General features: G+C 42.4%; 1 protein-coding gene across 1 annotated transcript in view; it reads left to right on the forward strand.

The window, feature by feature from the left end:
* The first annotated feature begins 509 nt into the window (after window positions 1-509).
* Window positions 510-27,015, forward strand: part of LOC128143486 (ovostatin-like) — a 32,831-nt gene continuing 6,325 nt past the window's right edge. Inside the window, 29 exon segments of the mRNA XM_052790751.1 lie at window positions 510-642; window positions 2,263-2,446; window positions 3,129-3,285; window positions 4,161-4,213; window positions 4,697-4,717; window positions 5,485-5,653; window positions 6,881-6,965; window positions 7,677-7,794; window positions 8,479-8,599; window positions 8,828-8,937; window positions 9,972-10,130; window positions 10,931-11,158; window positions 11,374-11,431; window positions 12,472-12,617; window positions 13,015-13,164; window positions 13,803-13,973; window positions 14,565-14,697; window positions 16,048-16,135; window positions 16,857-17,085; window positions 17,685-17,811; window positions 19,611-19,732; window positions 20,385-20,436; window positions 20,733-20,816; window positions 21,789-21,965; window positions 22,277-22,358; window positions 23,254-23,410; window positions 23,878-23,952; window positions 25,253-25,418; window positions 26,452-26,672. Coding sequence (XP_052646711.1) covers window positions 578-642; window positions 2,263-2,446; window positions 3,129-3,285; window positions 4,161-4,213; window positions 4,697-4,717; window positions 5,485-5,653; window positions 6,881-6,965; window positions 7,677-7,794; window positions 8,479-8,599; window positions 8,828-8,937; window positions 9,972-10,130; window positions 10,931-11,158; window positions 11,374-11,431; window positions 12,472-12,617; window positions 13,015-13,164; window positions 13,803-13,973; window positions 14,565-14,697; window positions 16,048-16,135; window positions 16,857-17,085; window positions 17,685-17,811; window positions 19,611-19,732; window positions 20,385-20,436; window positions 20,733-20,816; window positions 21,789-21,965; window positions 22,277-22,358; window positions 23,254-23,410; window positions 23,878-23,952; window positions 25,253-25,418; window positions 26,452-26,672 — 3,708 coding nt within the window. The 5' untranslated portion in view covers window positions 510-577.

The raw sequence follows: 27,015 nt of genomic DNA on the forward strand, positions 1-27,015 counted from the left end.
ACAACTAGCCACCATTCCTTGCTGAATGTTGCTGTGCACAGTAAGAAATCCAGATTACGATTAGGAGTTTCCTTCTGTGCCATACTGAATGCAGCTATAGTCTGATGCTGTCTTATTACTGCCCAGGCCCCTGTGCAGGCATACAATAACACTGTATTATGATTACTTCTGGTTTGTGAGATATATCTACAGGAGATCTTCACAGAACAAGGAAATACTTAAGCAGTGGCAAATACCAATAGGTTGAAACATTAAGGAACCTTCAGCCAATGACACAATAATCAGAGAGGTAGGTTTCAATAAAACATTCAGATGGGCAGGAACCGGTTTGTCTTGCAATACCTCACAAAGCTATGTGAAATATGAGAGCTTTCTTAAGCTATTGTTTGAGAGTTCATGGAGTGTGAGAACAGACAGCAGTGAGGAAGATGAACCTATGCAAATTTTATGTAGATATCTTTTGTTAGAGTATGATTGAAGCCGTGGAGGAGGAGCACCGTCTCAGGCCAGTTTAAAACCCAGAAGACAGGCTGTCCACTTGAGATCAGTCTCTCTTCTTTCTTCTTCACAGACAGAGATGTGGTCGAGGATTCTGCTGAGTATTCTGTCCTTGAACTGGATTGCCACAGTATCTTCTGAACCGTAAGAGATCATACAATCTGTGTTTTTATGATAATATATTTTATTATATTTCCCACCACTTTATTTCTTCTGGGACACTGCTATATAATAAACTGGATGTTTGAGACCTAGGTTCTGAAATGTGTCTGAAGTAGATGACATTGAAGGATGATTTAGAATGATGCGCTCCATCATAAAACTGCTATGAAATCTGATGTGAATGACAGAAACCTAGAACTGGAGTAGATGAAGTCTGAAGTGCATGGGTAAAGTGGGGCGGAGATTCAAGACTAGACTAGCAAGTAATACTAATAATCAGGACTGATATGCATCAGCAGCAAAACAGAGAGCATGGTGTATGAGGAGGCCAGATAATAGCTGGTAGTAGGGACTATGCTGAATGGCAATACTAATATTAGTATGAGTATGAGTATGAGTATGAATATGAGTATAAGTATTAGTATTACGCCTGCTGTGCTGTCACAGCTTATACAGCACTGTCAATGTCCATGGCTTTATACAGACAGAAGATTTCAGCCACAATACACCAGGATTAGAGCTTAAATCCCCTTCTCAAAAGTTCTAAAGGAAAACACTGTGAAAGTCAGAAGGTTTAGCTTTCTCAGATACACTGTTGATTTTAATAATTTTACTTTTTGGTCTTTGAATATCGTGCAGTCTGAACTGGGCAAGTGAAAATAACAATAAAGGCAATATAAGCAAGCAAAGCTGTGGGAGAAAAAAAGGGAAAGGCTCAGATTACCAAGAAAAGATGATGCGATTCATGTTGTGCTGCAGAACCAACTCATCAATTCTGTCATACATTATTTGGAAAGACTAGTTTGGGCAGCAGAGAACTGGCAGCCAGCAACAGAACCTTAGCCAAATATAGCAAATCTGAAGGAATGTTTTTCAGAGGAAGAACTTGGGGAAGGAAGGCTGCCCTAATTATAGAAAGCAGTATAACTAAAAAAGCCCAATGGAAGAAAGAAGCAAAGGAAGCAATGCAGGGAGAGAGAAGCATGGAAACAGAATATAGCATGCAGGTTAGATTGAGTGTTCCTTGGAATATTCTGCAAAATTGAAAAGCAGGATCATTTCTTGTGCATTATGCTGATTGACCTATGATAGGTCAGTTCTTATTTGGAGGGAGAGATATCCAGATAAAAAGAAATTAAAAATTTGTTGCAACTGTTAACTAGTATTTTTGTCATTAATATCAAAAAGAAGCTAAATATCACTCCTCCTTATGGGAGGTTCCAGAGGTTTAAGTATACATATAGGTCATGGGTGGATAAATGCAGTTATGCTTGTCCGGTGTTTAGACACTTTAGTAATCGGAGCTGTGTAAATACCTGGAATGGAAAGATGCAGTATTATGCTGTGTAAAAGACTGCATAGAATGATGCCAGTCTTTCAGCTCAGAAAGAACTGTGAGGGACAAAAAAAATTGTCATCTCTACTTTCTTAGCATATTATTCAAAATTCATTGAAAGAAATGGAAATCTTTCCACTGGTTCGAGCAAGCTTTGGACCATGGCTTCCTTCACATGTATGGCATTTCTGTGGTATTTTCCTCTCCTCTTTGCTCTGACTTTCGTCCACGACTGAACTCTCTGATCTGGTCTTGCCTTCTTACAGTCAGTATGTACTGCTGGTCCCAACAGTAGTACGGAGCGACTCTCCACAGACCGCTTGTGTGCAGTTTCACAACCTCAGTGAGCCTCTGTCCCTGAGCATCGTCCTGGAATATGGCAGTATCCAGAGGACTCTCTTTGAGGAATCCATGACAAAGAATGATTTCTTCAAGTGCTGCGAGTTCAAGGTATTTTCTCTTTTGAGACCACTAGAGAGGGTGTAGAAGCTGGAATTACTTCTGAGTGCAACTCTTCTTGTCAGTGAGGGCAAGAAGATGAAGAGTGTGGCCAGGGAATAGCATGAAAAAAGATAAAGTGCTGGAAAGGCTGACAATATAGACATATGGGTTGTAGGGGGAATCTGGAGAAAGACTTTCCATCTCCATTCACAGAGTGAATAGAAAAAAGCTTTTGATTGCCATCACAGGTTCATGCGCCCTATGGGACTGTTATAATTGCCAAGCTGGAGAACCCAGCTGGGACATGCTCATTCCCTTTCCTGTGACTCTGCAAGATTTGGACAGATATGACAAACAAGTCCCAAGGTTAGGTCTTCCAGAATGCAGCAGGAGAAAACACTTCAGAATTGAACTATATGCCTGGGGCAACCTGTATATAGGCAGGTAGCTACATGAGACGGGGAAATGCATAGGACAGAGCATAGCTTAAAACCTTAGTACCTGGTGACAGATTATGGGACTTCCACAGCAGAAATTCCCAGAGACTATCTCACTGGCAAAGACGGGGCTTCTCATGACTTTGCACAAGCTATTTATGACTCACTTGACAGTATCTTAAGAGCCCTGTGCATCAGAGGACCTCAACATATCTCATTTACCACTTTTCCTCTGGGGTTTTGTTTCTCTCCAGGTTCCTCCTGCTACTTCTGACCCCCTAGCATTCATTTCCTTCTCTGCCAAAGGCACCAGAACCAACTTAGCTGAGAGAAGATCAGTGGCAATTCAGAATGTGGATAATACTGTCTTCATCCAGACGGACAAACCCATCTACAAACCAGGGCAAAAAGGTGGCTGAGGAGTTTGTCAGCTAGTGACCTGGGAAACTGAGTGCAAGGGCGGGTCTAGAATGACAAGGACTTCCTCTTGTGGAATAAAAGACCATGGACTGCAACGACCATGAGCAATCCTTCAGATAGTGTATAATTGTCATCTGAGGTTGGGCTCATGAAAACTCAGTGAAAAATAGAACTGATTCACAAAATGGCAACAAATGAGTAGAGTTCATGTGTTTTTACTGAGTTAATTGCATTTACAGGATCTTGAGTTCTGCAGGTTTACTGAGGTCAGTCACATAAAAAGTGTCCTTAAAAATACAGAAAGTAATAGGTTAAGCTTGGAATTAATAAAATTCATACAAAAATAAAGTAAGCATGTAATTTCCTGTCAAAAGCTCTTTCTACTTAACTGCTAATGTAATTCACAGCGCTGATTCCATCACAATATTTAAATGACAGTACTAGCTGTGGTATAGTTAGCTGTCTCTAGTATAATTATACTTCATTGCTGCACAGGGTTTGCACTTAGAATAAGGACAAATTCTTCCTTCTCTTCGATTTTTTCATTGAATTGCTTTGTATAAACAGTTTTTTAGGAAATGCTCCAAAGAACTGAGTCCTTCAAGAAGAACTGGAGGCAGTAAAGAGTATTTGTATTTACTATAGAGGTTACTTTAGTCCCAGTGGGTCAGAATTGAAGATATTTCAGCTGACAAGTTTATTTTAGTTTTCTTTTTCACTGGCTAAGATAATCAAGTCCTTTCTAGTTCTCTGTGGACTCTTTAGTTATCCCTAAAAGCCTGGGCAAACTTTGTTTCATTTATATGTTGAAAGTGACTCACCACTGCTAAAGTAAATGATCCTTTTTTGTCCTACGACTTTTTCAGTGATGTTTCGCGTGGTGACTTTGGACACTCAGTTCAGACCTGTTCAGGAGACAGTAAGTATGAGTGATAGTCAAGATTTTTCAAGCACCCTCTTGAAGTACCTGTTCACAGAGACACTCTCAATTAGAAATTTAATAAAAAGGGCCTGGGATAGGCCTCCTGATGTTTTTTTGAGAACTGCCATAACTCCTTAGCTTCACATTCCATCTTTTCCCTGCCTTTATAGAGGGCAAAGGGTCTGAAAGCACTCCTGGAAATCTCTCGCAGCACTCAGATTTTGTAGTCACTTCACCTGCCCCAGATATGTAGAAAGAGACTGGATGTTTTTGTAGAAAAGATAAATTCACAAACAGGTTATCCTCTTAAAATTAACTCTATTACAGACATGAGTTTCAAATTGTTTCCTTGGCCCAGTCTTCTGTATACAGGGGAAGCTGTTCACAGCCTTCTTTATGTTATAGTATTCCTCAAGCTCCACAGTTAATTTCTTGATGTTTTGATCATTTTTTTTTCTTTCTCTTTTTTTCCTCCTCCAGTATCCCCGAATCATCATTGAGGTAAGAGATGTAACATGTCATTAAAGCACAAGTTGCTTTGGAAAGACTATGCTTCATCATTCTCCATAGTGTCAATAGCTGAGTGAGATTCATCCAGAGCACACCGTCTAAAGCCAATGAACTTGAGGTTGAACGGTGGCAGTACCCGTTATCAAACACTAGAGGAGAAGAAATCAGCAAAACTGGAGATGTTAGTCAGAGATGGCATGGGGTTGTTGCTGCATCTTTCGTTAGGATTCAGAGTGTTCAGTGTAGCCTTACGCTGGTAGGACTACAGTAAATGGGCTAGTGAAATAACCCCATTCTCATACAGACATAAGAATAGTAACTTCCTGAAACATCATGTTGTGCTGGGGGACAGGCTAACAATGAATCAGTCTTCTACCACATTTCATACCACTAGATCTCAAAACACCTCCTGAAGGAGGCCAGCATAATATTCCCATTTTACAGAAGGAGTTGAGTCAGAAAGACATGCTAGAAGAGCTACAGATAAGCAACATGAGTTTCAATCAGGTACTATTCCTGGATGATCTGAGATCATCTGGCAGTGTAGCTGATTTCCAGTTAAACATAAATTTAGGCTTGTTTAATCCACAGATTTGGAAAATTAATGGGAAGTCAGAGCACATGTCATCAGCCCAAACTCACATTCAACCTGTGATACACTTAGCCTATATGCCAACATACAAAACTTGGAAAGAAGGCAAGAAGACAAGAAACAGGGTGGTAAAGGTTTTGGTACATCTCTTTCTCCCACTCTCCAGGATCCAGAGCAAAACAAAATCTTCCAGTGGTTGGAGGTAACATCTAAGCATGGAATTGTCCAGCTCTCCTTTCCACTAATCTCAGAGCCTATTCTGGGGTCCTACCACATCACTGTGGAGAAGAAGTCAGGTGAAAAAGAGTACCAGTTCTTCACGGTGGAGGAATATGGTAAGCAAAGGCTGTGAACTGCCCTGCACCAGCACTGAGGCTAGCTCTGCCTGAGTCAGATAGGAGCTGCTAGTGCAGAGTTTAAGTGCTTTGAATTCTCCGCTCCATGCCTGAGAAGGAAAGACATGGAGAGGGCTGGGTGGAGAAAGTGAAGGCAAGAAGGGAAAAAAGAAATGCTGAGAAAGGCAGCATTTTTCAGGAATTAAATTAGGAGTCTAATTCTTTTCTGGGCTTGGCACAAAGTCACTGTGTGACTTTGGGATCCACATCCTATCAGTCAGGCCTTACACTCCCTATCTGTTCAGAGGAAAATGAATGAGTCAGGCCTGTTCTGTTTTGTGGAGGTCATCACTAGGCTAAAATATGCAGTAGAAATCTGAAGATATTATCAAACAGCTTAAATGACAGGTACTGGATTGTTACTGGGGGGGGCTGGATAGCCAGTGGAAGTGCAAGATGGAAGACAGTGGGTAGCAGTGGTGCCAAAGCCCTCACAGTGATCTGCTTACTCCTCGGAATAGAACATATCAAGGGAGCTGCTAAGGTCATTTGAATTTTACAGGTTTTCTCATCTTATAGTGGCGGGTTTTCCTTAGTAGTTCCCAAAGAAACCTTGGACAACTCTCAGTTGTTTGGGTTTTTTGTAAGGGCAGTAAAGAACCTTTCCTGCTTACCCTACAGAGCTCTTTCATACCTTCCAGTCTCCTGTGTACAGGTGCATGAGAAAAAGGCCTTTTCCAGCTATGTTGTCATTATTGCTGGTGACCTGGGACAAAAGATAAGCTGAAAAGAAAGAGTGACAGTGACCTGTTTGATTTTACTATTTCACTTAATCTGTTGCCTTTCTTCTTCAATGGGGCTGGATTGCATAATAACTTCTGTTCTCCAGGGCTTAACTAGTTTGAGACATCAACATTACTCTCACCTTTCTCTTGAAGAAAAGGTACAGCCAATTAAAGTGATTTATCACAGTTCTTGCTGTGGCTGTTATCATTATTAGTATGATTATTATTGCACTTTAAAGAAGTTATTCACCTTACCACTAAAGGTTATTTTTTTTCTCTGATAATATCCTACAGCCAGCTCCTAGGTAGACTTTTCTTTGAACCATTTCCTCTCCCTTGTTGGTGAAAATGCCTTTGCCAATTGTTTTTTTACTGTCTTACATACACACACCTGTTTATGGTATGCAACTGCTGATCAGTCATATTCACATTGCATTCCCAGTGCTGCCAAAATTTGAAGTAACAACCAGTGTGCCAAAGAGGATTTCTTTCTTTGATGAAGAAGTCAGGGTGAACGTTTGTGCTTCGTAAGTATTACAGCTGAGAACAACACGTTTGTGCACAAGAAACACAGGATAGAGGATGGTGTGCCATGCTGGGAAGCAGGGACCCTGCTGCTGATTCAGAGTATGGGTTAGAGCAATTCCTTTAGCTATGACTTCCATGACATGGAATATGATAAATCTCCTCCTGCTACATAGCAGAATTAGAACTGGGAGAGTTTGTGTGTGTCCAACAGTTTGAAGATATCAAGTGGTAGGTACTCGCTAGCTATTGTTTTTTATTATTACAGAAAAGGAGAGAAATAGTAAAGAAGAAGAGTCTATCATTAATATCACTGGCTGTGACACTGACAAAAGGCAGAGTGGCATGAGCTAGAGGGGTGTATAGGGATCTTTCTCCAAAACGTCCTTCTTTGCTTAAGACACGAATGAGAAAAAGCAAGCAGCAGGGAATGATACCCCAACCCTGAGTCCAGCACCACTTTCCAGCTTCAGACCTTGAAGAATGACTACACCAAGACAATGGTAAAGCAGGCTTTTTTAACAAGATGCCAGAAACAGCCTAAAAATAGTTGAAGGGAACTCTGCTAGGGCTAACTGGACCTAATTCCCAGATGCTCTTCTGTCTGTGCTCTGGGCACTCCTGAGGGGTTTAGAGTCTGCATTGCTGTGCAATCTTTGCAGGTTTCATGCTAAGTCCACATGATGTGATTCTTGTGTCTCTTGCTCTCCTAGGTACACTTATGGCCAACCAGTGCAAGGGAATGCCCGAATCAATGTGTGTCAGCAGCGCTTTTATCGTCCACGATGTGAGCAAAACGGGAAAGAAACCTGTGAAGCTGTCACTGGGCTGGTATGATACAGGGCAAGGCCTTTTTTCCCAATCCGCATTACTACCTAGCATATAGCACAGTGTTTGATGGCCTCATTCATTTCCTGGGGAACACCAGAGAGACAATCCTAGAGGCATGTTTTTTCTCACTATCTCACAGGCGATGCTGAAATACCATGAAGGTAGTTTTTAGCAATGACCTCATTAGCAGACTTTGATTTTTCCCTCAGAAAGAGTCAGTAGGAGGGAGGAAAGCTTATGAAACTATAAATTTGTGATCATTCCTAAAACACTGGAGCTGTGTTCTTACCAAGTCTGATCAGCAGACCTCTACTGGGAGTCTCTGAGGACACTTAATGTTAAACTAATGATTAATTTCTCCACTGGGTCAGACTCAAAGTGCTCTGGTCATAGAGCTCAGGCATCATGCAAGATGGGTTTAAGAAGGAGCATGAGCATAGACAGGACTAGGGGGAACGAGGAGTGAAGTTTCCAGGTGCAAGGGTAAATGGTACTGAAACAATGAGCTGGAAAGGGAGCCAGGGAGTGAGAAGTGTAAGGTAGGAGGGGAGGGAGTAGGAAGGAAGAGCTGAAGAAGATGTGACCAAAGACAATGAAGCTCTTCAGAGACCCACTAATACAGATTCAGGAACAATTTTCAAAACCTTGAGAAAATGGCCTTTCCCCTTTGTGCTCCTTTTTCAGCTGGGGAAGGATGGCTGCCTCAACACTGTCATCTCCATCAAAAGATTCCAGCTCTACCGCAGCTATGCCAGGATGTATACCAGCCTCAACGTAGAAAGCATTGTCACTGAAAATGGGACAGGTAACACCAAGTGGAGGTTGGGAGTAGCTGATTAAAGCTACTAGGTGGTACTTTCCGAGATGAATATCCTGGATCCTGAGCTGTGCAGCAAACAACCAACAATCACCATTTGCTTTGTGCAGCTCTCCCTCCAGAGCATCACTCCTCCATAGAGCTTTTCAAAAGAAACAGTTTTCTGCCCACGTCTGATTTCTGTTTCCTCCCCTTTATGCTGGGTGTGTCTCACAGGTATCCAGATGAAAGGCTATGACTATGTTGCAGTCAATGAAGAAAATGACAGAGTGATGTTCAAGAATATGGATCTCTATTACAAGAGGGGAATTCCTTACTATGGTGAGGTGGGTACCTGAGAGGATACATTTAGACTAAAACTCCCTGAGGTGCAGCATGATGATTTCTGTGTTGCCCCATTTATGGCTGTCCCCTAACTCTGTGCTGACAAATTCTGGTGGTAATGTTGCATAACAGTGACTGCTGCATAGTTCTCTCATTACGTTAGATGCTCCTAGAGAAAATAAGAAAATCATATCATACCTGGAGTGTCAAGGTCTCTCTTCTGCCATAGTTAGAAAATGCCTAAAAGGTGGGTAAGTGAAAGGTCATATGAGTGGGAAAGAGCCTGCAAGAAACTATTATTTCAGCAACAGCTGTCCCTAAACTGAAGGTAGAATTTACCGTGTTGCATCATGCAGTCCCAGGGATGTTTCCTTAAAGCAGTATAGGTGTTGGAGCACATTCCAACTTCTTAGCAACCTGCACATGCAGGATAAACCCAGGCACAGAAAGGAGGATGAGCTGTACAGCATCATCCTGATATGCAATGGGGGCAGAGGGTGTGCACAGATGCCTAGGAGATGGGAGGTGGTACTGAGCTCCACAAGTTACCTGTCGCCGTGAAGTCATCTGACTGCTTTAGGTTTGTTAATCAGTGCTCTCCAAAGAGTATGTGCTCTGGAGTCCCTCTGTTTCTATTTGCTCAGGAAGGGAGAGCATGAGGTAAGAATTTAAACCATCATCTCTCACTTAGTAGTCTTTAACTTATGTGATGGCCCACTGAACTAATGGTCACTGAGAAACAGAGGACTTATCATTAAAATAATCTTTTATATGAGATCATGTATATAAACAATTCCTTCTCCCTCTGTGACACATAGTTTGTCCTTGCACTGATGGGAATTGTCTGTCTTTGCCTGTCACAGAACTCCTGCTCCTTCAAAATATTGAGGAGCATTTGCCTCTTAAATACATTTCACTCTTGATTTCTACTCCCTGCAATTGTCCTCAGTGCTTAAGTGAGAGTCCTCTGGTGAGCAGAGCATTTCCTTTTTTTTTTTTTTTTTTTTCTGAATCCCTTGGGTATTCTATGTGTCAGATCACTGTGACAAATATGGACGGCAAGCCTGTTGCTGATAGGACTGTCCTGCTGGAGCTCGATGAAAAATATCTGGCCAACTATACCACTGATAAGAACGGCACTGCTGCTTTTTCCATCGACACGTCCAACATCTTTGATCCCAGTTTTAAGTTGAGCGTAAGTAAATACAGTCTAATTCCTGAAAAAATACTTCATTGGAGAGAGGGATTAGAAGGAATCAGTGGGTGCTGGCAGGATTGTTTCAGATGAGGAAAGTAGGCAGTCAGTCCACCAACACGTGCAACCTGTGTGAAACTAGTATGAGTAAACAGCAGTGCCTGAGAAGTGGCAGACTGCACCCCAGGAGTGTTTGGGCTGCAGTGATCTTCAACACCTCCCTGCTTTTCCCTCTGCTCAGAAGCCCCTCCTGCAGCCATCTTCCTTCTCTTTACTCTGTGTGCTAGAGGAACCTTCCTCGCAGTCTGCCTTGCCTTCCCCACCCAGCCTGGATGCACGGCAGCCTCCTTCCCTGCTCCTGCCTGCTTCCCTGCATTTCTGCTGGCAGAGACTCCTGCCTGTTACCATTACATGGTCTTCTCATGTTGTCATGCCTTTCCTCTGGTGTGATGGGAAGAGCTGAGAAAAAGAAGGCTGTTTGAGAACAGTGCCATTCTAACCCACAATAAGTCGTAGCAGTTTATAGAGCCTGTCCCAAGCCTGCAAGAATCTGAAATACCCTCCCTACTGCAATGTGCCATAGGTGTCTGCATACATTAAGGTGTCCAGAAGGCCCTCTGCTCTGGGCTGGTAAAGCACAAATTTATCACACCAGCTCTTGCTCTTGGCTTAAACAGCCCCACAAAATCAGCTTCCCAACAGAATATTTTAGAGGAAAGATGCCTTTGCCTCTCACCTGCCTGCCATTTTTTTATTTTCCACTTTGTTGATTCCCCATGTATGACTCTTCTGCTTCATAGGTCAGGCAGGCACCAGATGACTGTGCAGACTTCTTCATCTGGAGGAATGATATCAAGCCCCAAGCCTTATTTCTTGTCCGGCGTTTCTACTCACGAACCAACAGCTTTGTGAAAATTGAGCCAGTGAAGGAGAAGCTCAGTTGTGGCCAGCAGTAAATGATCAATGTTCACTATGTCTTGAACAGAGAGGGCTACAGGAATGCCAATCAGACAAACTTCTACTATGTGGTAAGTGCTACCTTGACTCCCAAACCATCTCTTTGTTTTCTCCTTCTCTTGAACACCATATAAGGCAGAAATCTCCAGACCAGATGGCGGTTACAGATCACAGCTCAAATTGATGGCCTTTGAAGCCTCTCAGAACACTACTCAAAATCAATGATTTCATGGGAGAAGGGAGGAGGTGCTTTTGATCCTGTCTCATGAGTCTTTTCTATGCTCAGGTGATGACAAAAGGAAAAATTAGTCTCAGTGGCCAGAAGCAAGTCAGCATCTCTGGTGGTAAGTTCTAGACCATATTACTACTGATACTTCAGAGCATCGTTCTGAGCACGAGAGCACTAGTAAGTTTTGTAAGAAGGGATGAAAGCAGAGAACTGCAGCTAAATCAGGTACTAGTTCTTAAACCCCATGACCTGTCACCACTCACAGTATCATTTGCTTTTGCTGCAGCATCTAGCCAATCCCCTATATCATAATCAAATTCGTCTTACTAGTTGAAAGATGAAAACTTTGTCATGACTGAACACAAGGAATGTAACCTTCTGTTTTATTTCTTTCCAAGGAGTATTTACAGTTTCACAGTTATTCTGTGACATCCTAGTCTTCACCAATTAGAAGACTAAAACTTTTTAAAATTTGAAATAATAGATGTCCTATTTGACAGGGATATTTAGCAGTTAACTACTTGGAATTCATTGCACTTTCAGAACTCTCCAAATACCCACAAATGACAATGATCCTACCAATCAGAGCAAACTGAACTTTGTTCTTTCATTGTTAAAAATATCTTTTCTTGCAGAACCTGGTCTATTTCCCGTCTTCAGTAGGTGGCTTAAGTAAGCCTCACTACACATATAGGACTTGTTGTTTAGTATTTGCCATCTTTGGTCTTAAGCTTAATTTCCTGCCCCTGCTCTAGTAGTTGTCACCCATGTAGATAAGAACTTCATATTTCTTAGTGTTAAGAGAGCTGTCCTTTAGCTCAGGAGATTGGCCTATCTCCTCTGGTGTAGGAGGTTCTAGGTTTGAGACCCAAAGGCAATGTTGTGCTCCTCTCATAGCAATCATGCACAGATTTCCCTGTCCAACTTTTACTCAGCTCAGTTTGCCCTCTCTACAAAGCACCCTGCTCTCAGCATTCTCTAGTTTGTATCTGTTGTCTTGCTGATGGGAGCTGAGATGAATCTTCCAATATCCAGCTTCCCTGTTTTTTAAAGGTGCTGGTAGGTTATGGATAAATATGTGGCCCTTCCCCCAAAGCTGAGATTTGTCTAATCTCTTTTGTTGGCTTCTTCTCCCATTCCATGTTCTTTCCACAGCTCCCAGAGGTACATTCGCCATCACGCTGACTGTCACTGAGAAGCTTGCCCCCAGTGCCAGACTGTTGCTCTACACGGTGCATCCTCATGGGGAGATAGTGGCTGACAGCTCTTGGATACGCAGCGATGTATGCTTCAAAAACAAGGTGAAAACCTTTGCTTACCTATTAAGGGCTATATCAGCCTGTTCTTTGCTGAGAGAACAGTTAGGGAATTACTTCATCAAGAGCCCTGCACTTGGGATGGGCTTTAGGAATCGAAAAGGTACAGACGTGCCTGAGAACATGAGGACCTGTCCCTGGAATTGACCCGTATGCTCAGACTCAGACTCTGAGTTCTGACATGAGTGGGCAGAGGATGGTGACCAGGGGAATATAGAGGTGGGGAATTTTTACAGAGCGGTGATTCAAAAGGGCCATCTAGCGGTAAGAGCTTTGCCCCACCGAGAACAGAGTGAAGTGCTGGTGAAAGGTGAGATTTAGATATATGTGCAAGCTGATTCTCCTAATTTCTGCGTGGTTGTCTTGGATTATTCATTTCCAGCTCCAGCTCGAGTTCTCTGAGAAGCAGGGTCTCCCAGGCTCTAAAGTCAGTCTCCACCTTGAAGCTGCTGCCAACTCCTACTGTGCCCTGCGAGCTGTAGATCAGAGCATCCTTCTTCTTCAGCCTGCGCGAGAGTTATCTGCTGAGAGAGTAAGCCACATCCCCAGTCCTGTGTTCTTTTGACCTAGGGATATCCAGAATGACATTCCAATTCCCACCTGTGATCTCTCTGCTGCTGGCTGTATTTTTATTTTTCCCTTGTAAACAGACATCTCAGTGATTAAAGAAAGGTGTATGGCAGTTGTACACTTCAAAGACAGAAACTGATAGTGGAACATTTACTTTTGGAAAGCATGGCAGTGTAAGACACATCCCAAGAACATGCCTAATGTAAATCCTTGAAAGCATAGTTCATCCCTGGGGAGTGATTATGTCAAAATAGCATTTTATGACTCAAATAGGCCTTGGGCCCAGAACAAAAGATGCAGATGTCAGCAAGTATCTTGTTGGACTCCAGTCTCCTCTTTGCATAACTCAGGAGTATCTCTCCATGCTTTTTGCTCAAGTTCACCCCACAAAGCCATTGCAGGTCAGAAGGAAGAGGGTAGAGTCAAGTCCTTCTTGTGTATCACCAGCTAAACTGGTTATTCATCTTAGGTAGGCATCACTAGACAAACCCACCGCAGTCTACAGTATTGCTGAGGGGCCACCATAAGCTTTGAATATATGTGATTTTGCACCTGCCTGGGACCTTCCTTGTGTTTACCCTAGTCATTCTCACCTCCCAGGTGTACTACCAACTCCGTGTGAGTGATTTATATAGCTATTACTACAATGGGCTCAACCTGGAAGATGACAAGCCGGAGGAGTGTACCCCAGTCAAAACCACCTTTCTTGATGGCTTGTACTATGAACCTGTGAATGTCAGTCGTGATGGTGATGTCTACAGGATTTTCAGGGTATGTGCTCTGTGTGGTTCTTTAAGTGGGAGATATTCCAGAAGAATTCATGCACATTAGCATTCAACTTTCTCCGGTGGTGGTTCTTACTGCTAAGAGAAGGCAGCTGATGCCTGGAACTGCCTAAAGTCTCTGATCACCCAGTTTCTGCCTTCTTATCCCCACCTCCTACTCAGGAATACTGAAAATCACTACTAGATATATTCGCCGGGATCCTGCCCATGCTTCAGTAGACATTTCCTAAGCAGGACCATGGCCTTGGCTCATGAGCTCAGGCATTCCTAGTAAAGATCTGAGTCGGTGATGCGGGCCACTTGATTCCTGATACACTTGCCTCCACTTCCCACTGGTCCCGTGGCCTAAGACCTAACATAAGCCCCATCATTACTGCTCTTCACAGAATACCAAGTGTCACTGCTCCGTAAAAAAGACACAGAGGTTGGAGAGGAAGAGTTGTGACATTCAGGGTTGAAAGGATGGGATGTGAGGAGGGAGGAGAGAGATGAAGTATGAAAACCCAGGTGGGAGAAGTGGCATGCACTGGTAGCTAGTGCTTGCCCTGCGTGACATGATTGATTCTTTTACATTCAGGATATGGGCCTGAAGGTTTTCACCAACTCTGTGCTGCGGAAGCCAGTTCTGTGCAATGAAGACAGATCAGATATGGAAGATTACCCTGTCTATTTTGACCATGGTGTTGCCCATGTCAGTGGCTATGGCATAGGTAAAAGAATGTTCATATTGTATCTCCAGTCCCAATCTACCTGGTCTTCAAAACTGTTGCCTCTATAAAATAACAGCCAGCATGTTGAGGGTTGGGGAGGGAACAGGTCTATGTGTCCCAGTTTGCCTCTAGTAATTTCTTTCTGACAGTCCTTGCAGTAGAGTCAATTCTCTCTCACTTAGGTACAGGGTACATATAGAAAAGACAGGGAATACTGGGATGCTACTTCTTTCATAAACTGATATTAGTTTTTCAGGGTTTTTCAGGTTAGAACCTTTCATCAAATCACAGTTCAATTAAATATTTAAAAGGAAATGCCAATGCAGAAAAATAATGGCAATTCCCAATGTCAAGAATTCATACAGCACTTAGCATACTTAGCACATAGTCTCCAAAGCCTTTATAGATCAGCAAGAGTTATGATTATCTCTCTCCAAGTCAGATTGCTCAGCAAAAGAGCAAAAGTAGCAGTCATGGGTTGCCACAAGGGAAATTACTATTCAACACTAGGAAAAAGTTCTTCCCTGTGAGAGTTGTGCTACACTAGAAGAGGTTCTCCAGGAGGTTTTGGAATCTCCAACCCTGCAGATTCTCAAAACTGAGCTGGACAAGACCCTTGAGCAACATGATCTGACTTTGAAATTAGCCCTACTTCAAGGAGATTGGACTAGAGAACTCCAGAGGTTACTCCCAACCTAGATTTTTTCAATGATTCTGTGATTCTACGATTCTAAGTCCAGCAAAATAAGAAAGTATTGTTATTTCCATGATACAGCTAGGAAATATGAGGTACCTCCATGCTAAATGAGTTGTTGGATATCACAAGTGAGTCTGTGGCAAAACTGGACAGAGGACCTTGGTTCCTAATATCAGACCTGTAGTTTGACTATATGAACAAAAGGAGTTTTCTAATGGACTGGATATTCAGCTCCAGTTTTAACTACTGAACAGGGTAAAAATGATTGAGTTCTCGGGGAGGTTTGTAAAGCATTATAAGCTTTGGTGACAATACTGACTACTGTTGCCCATTTGCAAATCAAAGAGAGCTAGTGGTAGAGGACAGGGAACATGCCTTTCTAACTGGATGATAAGACCTTTCAATATGAAGTGAAATGTCTTGTGAAATAGCTAAATTTTCTAGTATTTTCCCATGGGAAAAGAGAATAGATAAGAAATTGTTTCTTCCCATACCCTGTATCTGTTAGAATTTTCCTTTTTTACGGGAAAAAGAATGGAAAAGTGCTCAAATGAAATAGTGTTCATTTATGGTGTTGAGCATGTCTGACAGCAGTTCACATTCTTCTGGCCTGACCTCTCTAATATTATACTTAACCATACACGATCTTCTAGATGAGTCAAGGCTTCTTGCTGGGGGTGGTGTTGACACTGTCCGAAAATTCTTCCCTGAGACCTGGATTTGGGATCTGGTTCATACCGAGTGAGTATTTTCACCTTCACTTCTTACGTCCCATGTGGATTTTTGAGTTGATACATGTTGCTGAAATGAATTTTGAGAAGAAGCCATGTAACGTATGTCTGCTTTGTAGATGCAGGTCTCGTTTTCCCTTCTTGCTCAATGACCGTTGAGCTCCCAACCTTGTACACAGTGTCAAACCTACCTGAACTGTGAATGACATCTGTTCTGTGCTCTGCCCCCATCCTTCTGATGGGTGGAAAGAATAAGGGTGAAGACTAAAATAAAAGCATTTCTTTAGGAGAGAGCAGGAGCAAAACTTGTTATTTTTCATCAGATTTTTAATTCAGCAGCAGAAAACTCAGGTTATTTTGTTTTTCTTTCCAGGCTATCACAGCATCTGCAATGAGAATATCTCCATCTTAACGATGCATCCAGGGGCTGTCCTAGAACATTAATCCAAATTTATTCGTTCTAATCTGTATGTTTTGGCATTATGGTATTTAAACAAATGGTGTTTCTAAATTTAAAAAGCTGTGTGTTCTTCCAAGTGTTTTTTAACATGTAGTTTACCAGCACCTTCATCTTTACTTCCAGCTTTGTAATATTTTTTTGAATATAGAGAGGTAACTTGCAGAAAGTGAGAGGAAAACAGAAGTACTACCTCAAGCAGGGAGCCTATTCTATAATTTGGCTTGAAAATGCCAAAGATCATTTCTCATTCTTTTTTTCTTATTTTCCTCAGTTCCAGGGGAGAGGTCAATGTCTTTTACACCATTCCTGACACCATCACAGAATGGAAAGCCAGTGCTTTCTGTGTGCAGGATGATGCTGGGTTTGGCATCTCCTCACCTGTTTCACTGACAGCATTCCAACCATTCTTCGTGGAGCTCACCTTGCCATACTCTGTCATTCGAGGGGAAAAATTTAATTTAATAGCTAACGTCTTCAACTACCTCAATGAATGCATCCAGGTATATCAAGTTCCCTTTTACTTCCTGTATGGTTTCCCTGTTTCCCAGAGATCCCAGCATTCTCCTGCATAATGCACCAGAAATGCAGAAATAAGTGTTTAACTTACGCTTTAGCCTGACATATTACTCTCTCACCCTCTCTCCCTGGACCCATTCCCTGTGTGATTGATAGCATTAGGAAAATGTGGCCAATGATCATTGTGGCTGGTCCACAGAAGATAAGAACTTGGTCCTTATCCCTACATAATTTAGTTCTTCTTTTTGCTCCTGAAGGAGGAACTTGAGCAGACGGTATGGGTACTGTGCTGTGCAAAACACAATAGATACCAAGTATGTTGTATGTAGCAGTAACCCCTAAGAAGACTTGACTAATGAGCACGGACACCTTGGTATACTTCTGTCAAAAACAGACACTAACAGTGGGCAGAAAAGAGACAGGTTTGCACTTCCTTGGAGAAATGCCTCATCCTTCTGTCCTGGTACCATCCCACAGATTCAGATGACAAATAGCTGCTTCAGCAAGTCTCCCTTGCCCTGCCCCCTAACTTTAGGGGCAGTCTTCTTCATTTGTAACCTTGATCCTTCTTTCTTTGTCTCAGATCAGTGCCATACTGGCAAAGTCAAGTGACTACAAGGCAGAAATCCTTTCACCAGAGGGCAACACAGCAAGGGTGTGTGCCAATGAAAGAAAAACCTATATTTGGGCTGTTAACCCCCACAAACTCGGTAAGTTTATCTTTTCATAACCTTAATATATCCCTGTTTGATCTTTCTCCTCTGTCACTCCCACCCTTCAATGCAGCATCAATAATCCACAGGCAGGCATTTCTGGACAGCTCCATTAATTGCTCCACAAATTTAGTATTGGACATCTGCTAAAGCTCCCTTAGACACACTGAATGAACAGTGAATTGTTCTGGTGTTTTATCTCTTCTGATTTTTGGTAGTCCATTTTAGGAAGAACTCTTCACTTGCCACATCATGTATGAAACACTGGCAGGATTTCATGTGCCTATGATCTTTCAGCTGACAGTTTTGCACCAAACCAACTGTATTCAGTAAGAATAAAATTTGTTAATAATTTTGGACTGGATTCTCAACGGGCAAAGAGGACATTGCTCCTCTCCAATTTTATGCCTGTGTTAATTCACACCGCCTTCAAGTCAGTATTACGTTTTTTAAAAAGCAGTTACAACAGCTTGCATCTGTAAGTGCCCCAAAAGCTGAAGTACAAAAAACTTTTAATTAGCAAAGATTCTTCTCAAAATGAACCACAGATGGATCTTTTCTTTAAAAGGTTGTTTCTAAAACCCTATAGTCAGTATGACTGATTTTCTTCAAACTTACGGAGAAAGATGCAAAGTCACACTGAGATGAAAACTGGATATGCAGCAAAATAATACTGCAGAGCTGAAAAAAAGAAAGCTGCTGTCTCACCCTGGTAACTCTGATAATAATGCATTTTGTTCCAAGTAAAAAAGTCCTGTGGATTTCCAGTTTGCAATGATTGCAGGGGTGAAGTGAGCAACGCCTGCAAAGCTGCTTACTTTAGGGTTGCTCCTCAGAGATGCAGTAGCACCAAGGCTGCTTCTCAGTTAACAAATTCCACCTGAAGGAAAGAGGCAACGGAGCTATAACTTTTGCAACACTGCCCTAGGCCAGAGAAAACTCAGCACAAGGCTAAGAAGAGGTGGAAACTGGTAGTGACTACTGTCAGATTTTTGGCCAGGATCACCCCTATTTTGTTCTTCATGCTAGGGCCCCAGGAAGCCTCTCCTTACCACTAGCAGACAGACGTGGAGCCTTCATGAAATATGTTTCTGCTGAGCTGCCTTCAGAGAGAATACATTTCTCAGCAGTTGTCCTGACTGCACCTGGGATAGAGTTAATTTTCTTTCTAGTAGCTGGTATAGTGTTATGTTTTGGGTTCAGTATGAGAAGACTGTTGATGACACACTGATGTTTTCAGTTGTTGCCAAGTAAGGTTTAGTCTAAAGTCAAGGATTTTTCAGCTTCTTATGCCCAGCCAGCAAGAAGGCTGGAGGGGCACAAGAACTTGGGAGGGGACACAGCCAGGGCAGCTGACCCCAACTGGCCAAAGGAATATTCCACACCATGTTACATCATGTCTAGTATATAAACTGGGAGGAGTTGGTCGGGAGGGGGGGCGGATCACTGCTCGGGGACTAGCTAGGCATCAGTCTGCGAGTGGTGAGCAATTGTATTGTGCATCACTTGTTTTGTGTATTCCAATTCTTTTATTATTATTATTGTTGTCTTTTTTTTTCTTCCTTTCTGTCCTATTAAACTGTCTTTATCACAATCCATGAGTGCTACTTTTTTCCGATTCCCTCCCCCATCCCACTGGGTGGGGGGAAGTGAGCGAGCGGCTGCGCAGTGCTTAGCTGCCAGCTGGGGTTAAACCACAACGGCAGTCCATCAGCTAGAAGAGGCAGTGAAAACCAGGGGTAACTGTAGACATTGAAGATAACTTTCTTTTCTTGGGCTGGTGCATGGCTTTCCAGGAGAGGTGAAATTCACAATTACTGCTGAGGCCAAACTGAATAGCAGAGGTACTGTAAACAGCACATCCCCAGAAGAAGAGACAATTCGCAGGGACACCCTGATTCGAACCCTACTTGTTGAGGTACGGTAGGAACTCTGCATGTGCTTTCTGGTTTGTGGAAACTGCAATTTCTATAGCTGTGGGTTAGAAGCAGTTAGCTAGCGTGAGGAGGCAAGGCAGATGACACAGATGGAGCTGTGTACAGTAGGTTTCTCCATGTGAAAATGAGAGTGTAAAACACAGTGATCAGTGGCATCCGCTGTGCTTCGGCCACTGTCTCCTTCCTGGGACCATAGCATACATGCCCTGACACCCCACAGATGTCAGTAGAGATGGAGCCAGAAGGGAGGAGATTCCATACCTTACCTATAAGTGCCTTTAGCCTGCGGCTCTAATGCTGGGGAGGAGGGTGGAGGGCAGATATAAAAGGAAAAGGACTTAACTTGAGCATCATAAAGCAGCAGCCACATAGGATTAGCTGGACAGAGTACCTCTCAGAGGCTGGGAATGTCTATTTTATGACTGCTTTCTAAGAAGGAAGGTGCTCTGGACAGGGTGTTTGGTAAAAGAGGGAGGGAGCCATGGACTAAGAGGTATTCTAGTGGAGATAGGAGTGGGTACAAGGGGTGCACTGTCTGGATAGCCACACTGTTTTACACCGTTAAATTGCCACGGTTTCATGGTGATGTTCTATACTTTTCTTCTTCCCGACTACTTCCCTGCAATCAAACAGCCTGAAGGTATTAAAAAGGAATTGACTCAGAGCTCCCTCGTCTGTACAAAAGGTAAGGCAAGTTCATTCATTCATTCCAGGGAGTCAGTGGAACTACTTCGCTGGCTTGTAGGTTTTGTCCTACAAAACCAGAGACCCTTCCAGGGGAGGAAAGAGGATCTCAGGGTCAAGGTGCTGGGCTACCATTCAGGATTTTCAGAGATACCTTTGACTCATTGGGCAAGTCTCTGCAGCATTTTCTTTACCCAGACTGCAAGTAGTAACAGTCACTGTAGTAATGCTTACAAGGTGAAGACTTCTGGAAAAAAGATGATTTTAACAATTCTTGTTGTTACATTTTCTCATCAGGCATAACGATTTCTGAACCAGTGTCTCTCAGCCTGCCAAGAAACCTAGTGCAGGGATCAGCCAGAGCTTATTTTTCTGTCATTGGTAAGTTTAGAACTTAGACTAAAAACAAAAGTAAATAGCATTTCTCCTGTGCTGCACTAAGTGCCATCATGTATACACATGCAAAACTAATGTAAAATTGAGGAAATACTTAATCTTGATTTTAGAGGAAGCTTTTCCTACTTTGCAAAATGGCACAGAAAGACAAAAATTGCTCAGAATTCTCTCATATCAAAACAGGACAAAACAGTAAAATTATTTCAACTTGCATTGCATTTCAGATTATATTGCATTAGCAAATCCTATTCTGTATAGTAAAACAGTTAATTCAGCTGAAAAGTAAGATAAGGCAGACATCTTTGAAAAAAAATTATTTTGATTTCTTGGAAAGTAATGTCTTCAGGACATTACTGACTGCATAATTTCAAATTTATGCTTTCGCATAATGAAAAATATTTGTCAGTCGATAAGTTCCCATAGAATAAGACTTTCAAGTCCCCATCAACTCTACTAATCTTAAAGTCATTATTAAGACTGACAGTTCAGTGATAATTTTTTGAGGTTCTGAACTCAGATTACTTTCTAAACACAGTCGTTTTGCATGCCTGGGTCAGTGTGAGGTGTGCTCATACTGTGCCATACAGCCTCTGTAGCCCACTAGCATCATACCCCACACATTCTCACATGTACACACAAAACGGGAAGCAGGTTGTAAAGGGCAGGGAAGTCTAACCCTTCTAAGGGTTCATGGCTGTTTCTTAGAAGCCATGTCAGCCAGTATCGGTGCTCAGTTTTTTCTCAAATTCTCAGTTTCTCCCAGGTGTCCAGCATCAAAATAAAAAAAAAAAAAATAGGGTCATTTCAGCCTTTCTTCTAAGCTGTGTCTTTGGTTACTGTGATTACTCTATATTGGTCATTGCCCTTGGATTCATAGGGTAATATAAAGCAATGTATAATGCTGTGTAATAGAAATGTGTTTAAACTGACTAACTTCTTATGTCTTTCATTCTTCAGGAGATATTTTGGGTACAGCCCTGAGGAACATGGACAACCTCCTCCACATGCCTTATGGCTGTGGAGAACAGAACATGGCCTTGTTCACACCCAACATCTATGCCCTGGATTATCTGAATAAGACCGGGCAGCTGACTGAAGAGATTAGAATCAAGGGTACTGGATATTTATCCACAGGTGGGAGGCTTTCAGATTCTTCCATCTAATATTTTGATTGTGTGCATTGAACTCTAAAGCTCTACATGGTGAACACTGATCTCTGAATTCTAGCACTGTGTCTATTGCACAGGAGCAGGCAATGCTCCCCAAAGAAGCATTGCTGTACTTCCAGGACCAAAAGCAGCTAGAATTCCTAGTGGCTGACATTATTCACCGGACATACATTACTAAATATTAAATCCAAAAGTCTTACTGCTTCAGTTGAATAAACAACAGAATTAGTCCTTTTCTGTGATTAGAAAATATGTCATCTTTTTTTGTGTTTTCAGGGTACCAAAAACAGCTATCATACAAACACCAGGATGGATCCTACAGCTCCTTTGGGACGCGAGATAGGGAAGGGAGTGTATGGTAAGAGATGGCACTTTCTATTTCCCTAGTCCACGTCTTTAGGCTTTGAAAAAATGATCAAAGTATTAAGCGATTCTTATTTTTAATAGACTAAATGGACATAGCTCAATTAATATGGATCCCCTAGTAAAGGAGACATTCATAAACTAGAGAGAGTGCAACAAAAGGATGATAAGATGATTGGCGGCTGGAGTACATAATGTTCAAGGGGAGGCTGAAGAAAATGAGTTTGTTCAGCCTGTAGAGGAGGAGGCTAATGGGGAACCTAGGTAAAGCTTTCCGCTATCTAGATGGGGACTGTAGAAAAAACAGAGTCAGTCTCTTGTCAGGGGTGCACAGAGTAAGGACAAGAATTTGTCCTTACTCAAGCTGCAACAGGGAAAACTCCAACTGGGTAGAAGGAAAAAAAAATTCCCCAGAAGAAGGCTGCAGCACTGAGACACATGCCCAGAGAGGATGTGGATATCTCTCTCCCCGGAGATTTTCACAGCATGATTGGACAAGAGACTGAGCAGCCTGAGAGAGCTTTGAAGTCAGCCCTAGTTTAAGCAGGTGGTTGGACTGAAGACTTCCAGAGGTCACTTCCCACCTAGTTTATTTCATAATTCTATAAATTAAGATTAGAAATTACTATTATCAATCATCAAGCTGTGTCTATACTTTACCCCTGCTCTGAAAGAATAGTTTTAGCACAGTAATGGAGAAACCTCAGGTCAGTTTTCAATATCAGAATTTTAACTATCTTATTTATTTAAAACTTACAAACCACTTGTTTCTTTTACCTCAGACATTATGGAGTTCATTTTATGTCATTTTCTATGCAAAACCAGTTGCTGGTAAACCTTCTTTGTCTTGTTCACACCTTACCTGCTGTCTGTTCCTGGCTCACCTGCAGGCTCACTGCCTTTGTGTACAAGTCATTTGCACAAGCCAAACGCTACATCTACATTGATGACAATGTCCAGTCTCAAACTTTGATCTGGCTGGCAAGCAAGCAGAAGTCAGATGGCTGCTTTGAAAATGCTGGTTCACATTTCAACAATGCTTTGAAGGTAACCAAGACAAGTATAGTCCCAAACTTCCAGTCCTGTCATTGGGATTGATTTGGATCATTTCTGCCAGGCACAAGCTTATCACCACACACTTGCTCTTCCTAGTACCGTTCTCTCGTGTCTTTCAGCAGGGCATGATTCTTATGTCTGCTATTGACGATGAGGTAAAAACAAGTAGAACTTTCAGAGTCAGAAATCTCGGGTTTTATTTTCCACCACTGCATTATGCGTGTTCAGCCACAGGCTATAATCTGCTTTATTGCACATGTGCAAAAGCCAAGAAAATGCGTGAAATAATTTTGGCTTTATCCTGAGTGAACTTGATCTTTCTTGTTCCTATGCACAGTGGGAGACAGAAATTACTTCAGATCGCAAATCTAACTAGTATCTGAACTATGAATTAATTCATATTTTGTTTCTTTCTAGGACATCTGTACTGACCTGTTCTTTGCTTGTTTTTTCTTCAGGGTGAAGAAGAAGGTGAATACTCACTCACAGCCTACGTTGTGGCAGCTTTGCTGGAGGCTGGACACTCTGCTGCGGTAGGTATTTGATGCTGTTACACTCCATTAGTCCAGTCAGCCATTTGTCAAACAGTGCACAAGTCATAGTCCTCACACGCATATTCTTTAACAGTGTGGTGAATACTGATTGTAGGACGGTAGGGTCAGCTGAGGAGATCTGTTTCCAGAACGCTGCAGTTGCTATAAGTACTTGATAAGTGTTACAAATCAGTTATGTATCCAGTTCCTATGGATTAACTTGAAAAATCCCTGAGGAGTCCGGTTGTGTTAAAGAATGGTAGTCTATGTAGGTGCAAAATCCAGATTGAATTTGCCCACTCCATCCAGAGTCCAGTTTGGAATTTTCTCTAAATTTGCCCAGTCCAAAGACCAAGCTATCCAAATCTTCAGTCCTACAAACTCTCTCTGTGCATTTAAACCCAAGCTGTGTTTCCATTTCCCTATGTCATTGTTAATAATGGAAGGAAATGATGAGCTGCTGGTTGCAATACTAGGCACGGGGGAATGAGAGCCAAGTTCTGTTCTCTGTAATATACTCCTGCATATCCTTGAAATCCTGGTTCTTTGCTGATTTTGTTCTTTGTAAAATGGGGAAGATGAGAATTGTTCCCAATCTGACAAATATGTTCTAGGCATGATGAGTTTTGCAGGTCCCTCAGATACTGTGGTATGGGGCATCATTTAAGTACCTGAGACTGGCAGGATAAAAACATTGTGCAGAACCAAATAGTTCTTCAGCAACATGAATTTAGTTCCCAGTATCTTCATAAGAAGCTCCAAAACTGGTGCCACATCTATAGTGAAGTTGCATAGGCAGGACATGGTTAGTAGTGTGTTGGTGATGTCTGAGCTGAAGCAGAGCTCACAAACATAGTCTATAAGGCTAAAAGGGCTGAAGAGTTATCTTGATAGCTATAGCTAGTAAATGAGTAATAACATCCATCTGAGAGAGTCTGCTTCATCATGAGGTCTCAATACACTTTGCATAGTTCTGTAAAAATGATCCACATTTTAGAGCTAAAGCAACCAAGGCACAAAGGATTCACCTGCATAAGGTCATCTTGCAAGTCAGGAAAAGAACCAGTGCTCTGTTAGTCTGGCCATGCTGCCTCTAAATAAATGCAGAAAAAAGGCAGCACCACTAGAAGGGCATTTTTTACAGGGTACACACTGCAGGCCCTTAAACATGCCATGGATCATGTATATTTTTAGCATGAAGGGTCAGTGATGGCAGCTTAAACAGTGATGGAAGTATTTAAAGAGAAGCTGAGACACAAATCCAAGTACCTGACAACCCTACTATGTTTTGCATTACTAGCATCCTGTCATTCAAAGTGGCATGAACTGTTTGGAGACTGCATTTGGCAATGGGGTCCACAACCTGTATAACCAGGCCCTCTTTGCCTACGCTTATGGATTAGCTGACAAAGAGAAAAGATGCCAATTCTTCCTTGAGAAGCTGGACAAGGCAGCTACCAGAGATGGTAAGTGCAGTATGGCCACGATACAGGCAATACAGCTGGTGGAATGGCCTGTGGTATGATGTGAGCTATTCTGAGGTACAGTTTCTCATTCATGCTGCTCCTTTCCCATTTCATGCCTGCTATGCTACTGAATTTATCTTTGCAAACTTCTCTGTCTCTTTTGGCTTCATGAAAGATTGAGCTGTGGCCTGATTTTCTTAGAATTATGAAATAATGTAGTTGGGGAGAGACCCCTGGAAGTCTCAGTCCAAGGTAGTGGAAGGTTGTACCTAGTTTCCTGTCGTGGTTTAACCCCAGCCAGCAACAAAGCACTACAAGGCCACTTGCTCACCTCCACCTGCTCCTGCGGGATGGGGAGGAGAATCAGAGGGAAAAGAAAAAGGTAGAACCTCACGTGTTGAGATAAAGACAGTTTACTGGGACAGCACAAGGAGAGAAGAAACAATAATAACGATAATACTAATAAAAGAATATACAAAGCGAGTAATGCACAATGCAATTGCTCACCACCCAGAACCCGACGCTCCGCCCCTTCGCCTGCTGCAATACCCCCCAGCCCACTCCCCAGTTATATACTGAGCATGACATGGTATGGAATATCCCCTTGGCTAGTTCGGGTCAGCTGTCCTGGCTGTGCCCCCTCCCAGCTTCCTGTGAAAATTAACTCCATCCCAGCCGAGCCCAGGACATTTCCCCATTAGCCGCCTCTTCTACAGGCTGAACAAACCCAGTCCCCTTGACTATGTCATGTGCTCCAGTCCGCAACTGCCTTAGCATCCTTCTGCTGCACCGCCTTCCCTTCAACCCTGCTTTGACTTATACAGCCCCCTTTTATTAATTCCCTTCCCAACCTTTCCTGTTTTCTTTTCCATCTTGGAACTAAAACTTACCTGGTTCAGGACACTTGTAGCTGAAAAAACTTTTGGGTAAAGGCAGAGAGGGAATTGTATGCCTATCTCCCACGTGATACTGTAGTGAATTAACTAGCAAGTAATTTTTCCACACTTTTTACACCCCACTTTTCTGTTTTCAGGTGGCTCAGTTCATTGGCAAAGAGAAAATAAGCCACCAGCAGAACATTTCCCTGTCTTCTATTCCCGCGCCCCTTCTGCTGAGATTGAAATGACCAGCTATGTGCTTCTGGCTTTGCTCAACAAAGCCAAACTCTCTCCGGAAGACTTATCTTACATTTCTCGCATTGTGCACTGGCTTGTCAAACAACAGAACCCATATGGAGGTTTCTCCTCCAGCCAGGTAACAAGTGGGTGTGGTAAAAAGAAAGCTTCTGAGAGCAGTCAAGCCTGCAAGCTGGATCTCAACAGTATGACCTATCTTCCTGGCTGCATATTTGTTTGAATAATGTTTGATAAATGGTGCTTGGATAAGTCTCCTTGTCAGGGCACATCATGCTCTTCATATGCAGCTTCATACATATTTTAGTTTTAGGAAATGGGAACTTACCTGAGTTTCAAGTTAGCCATAGACAGCAGTCACTGTTGACACAGCATTATCCCAGGTTTCCTGGGATAATTCAAATCTATTGCCCCAGAATATCTATCTTGTCTCCTTAGCTGTTTGCAAAGTCCCCCTCCATTTA

This window comes from Harpia harpyja, chromosome 6 (genome assembly GCF_026419915.1).
Source record: "Harpia harpyja isolate bHarHar1 chromosome 6, bHarHar1 primary haplotype, whole genome shotgun sequence".
Classification (NCBI taxonomy): domain Eukaryota; kingdom Metazoa; phylum Chordata; class Aves; order Accipitriformes; family Accipitridae; genus Harpia; species Harpia harpyja.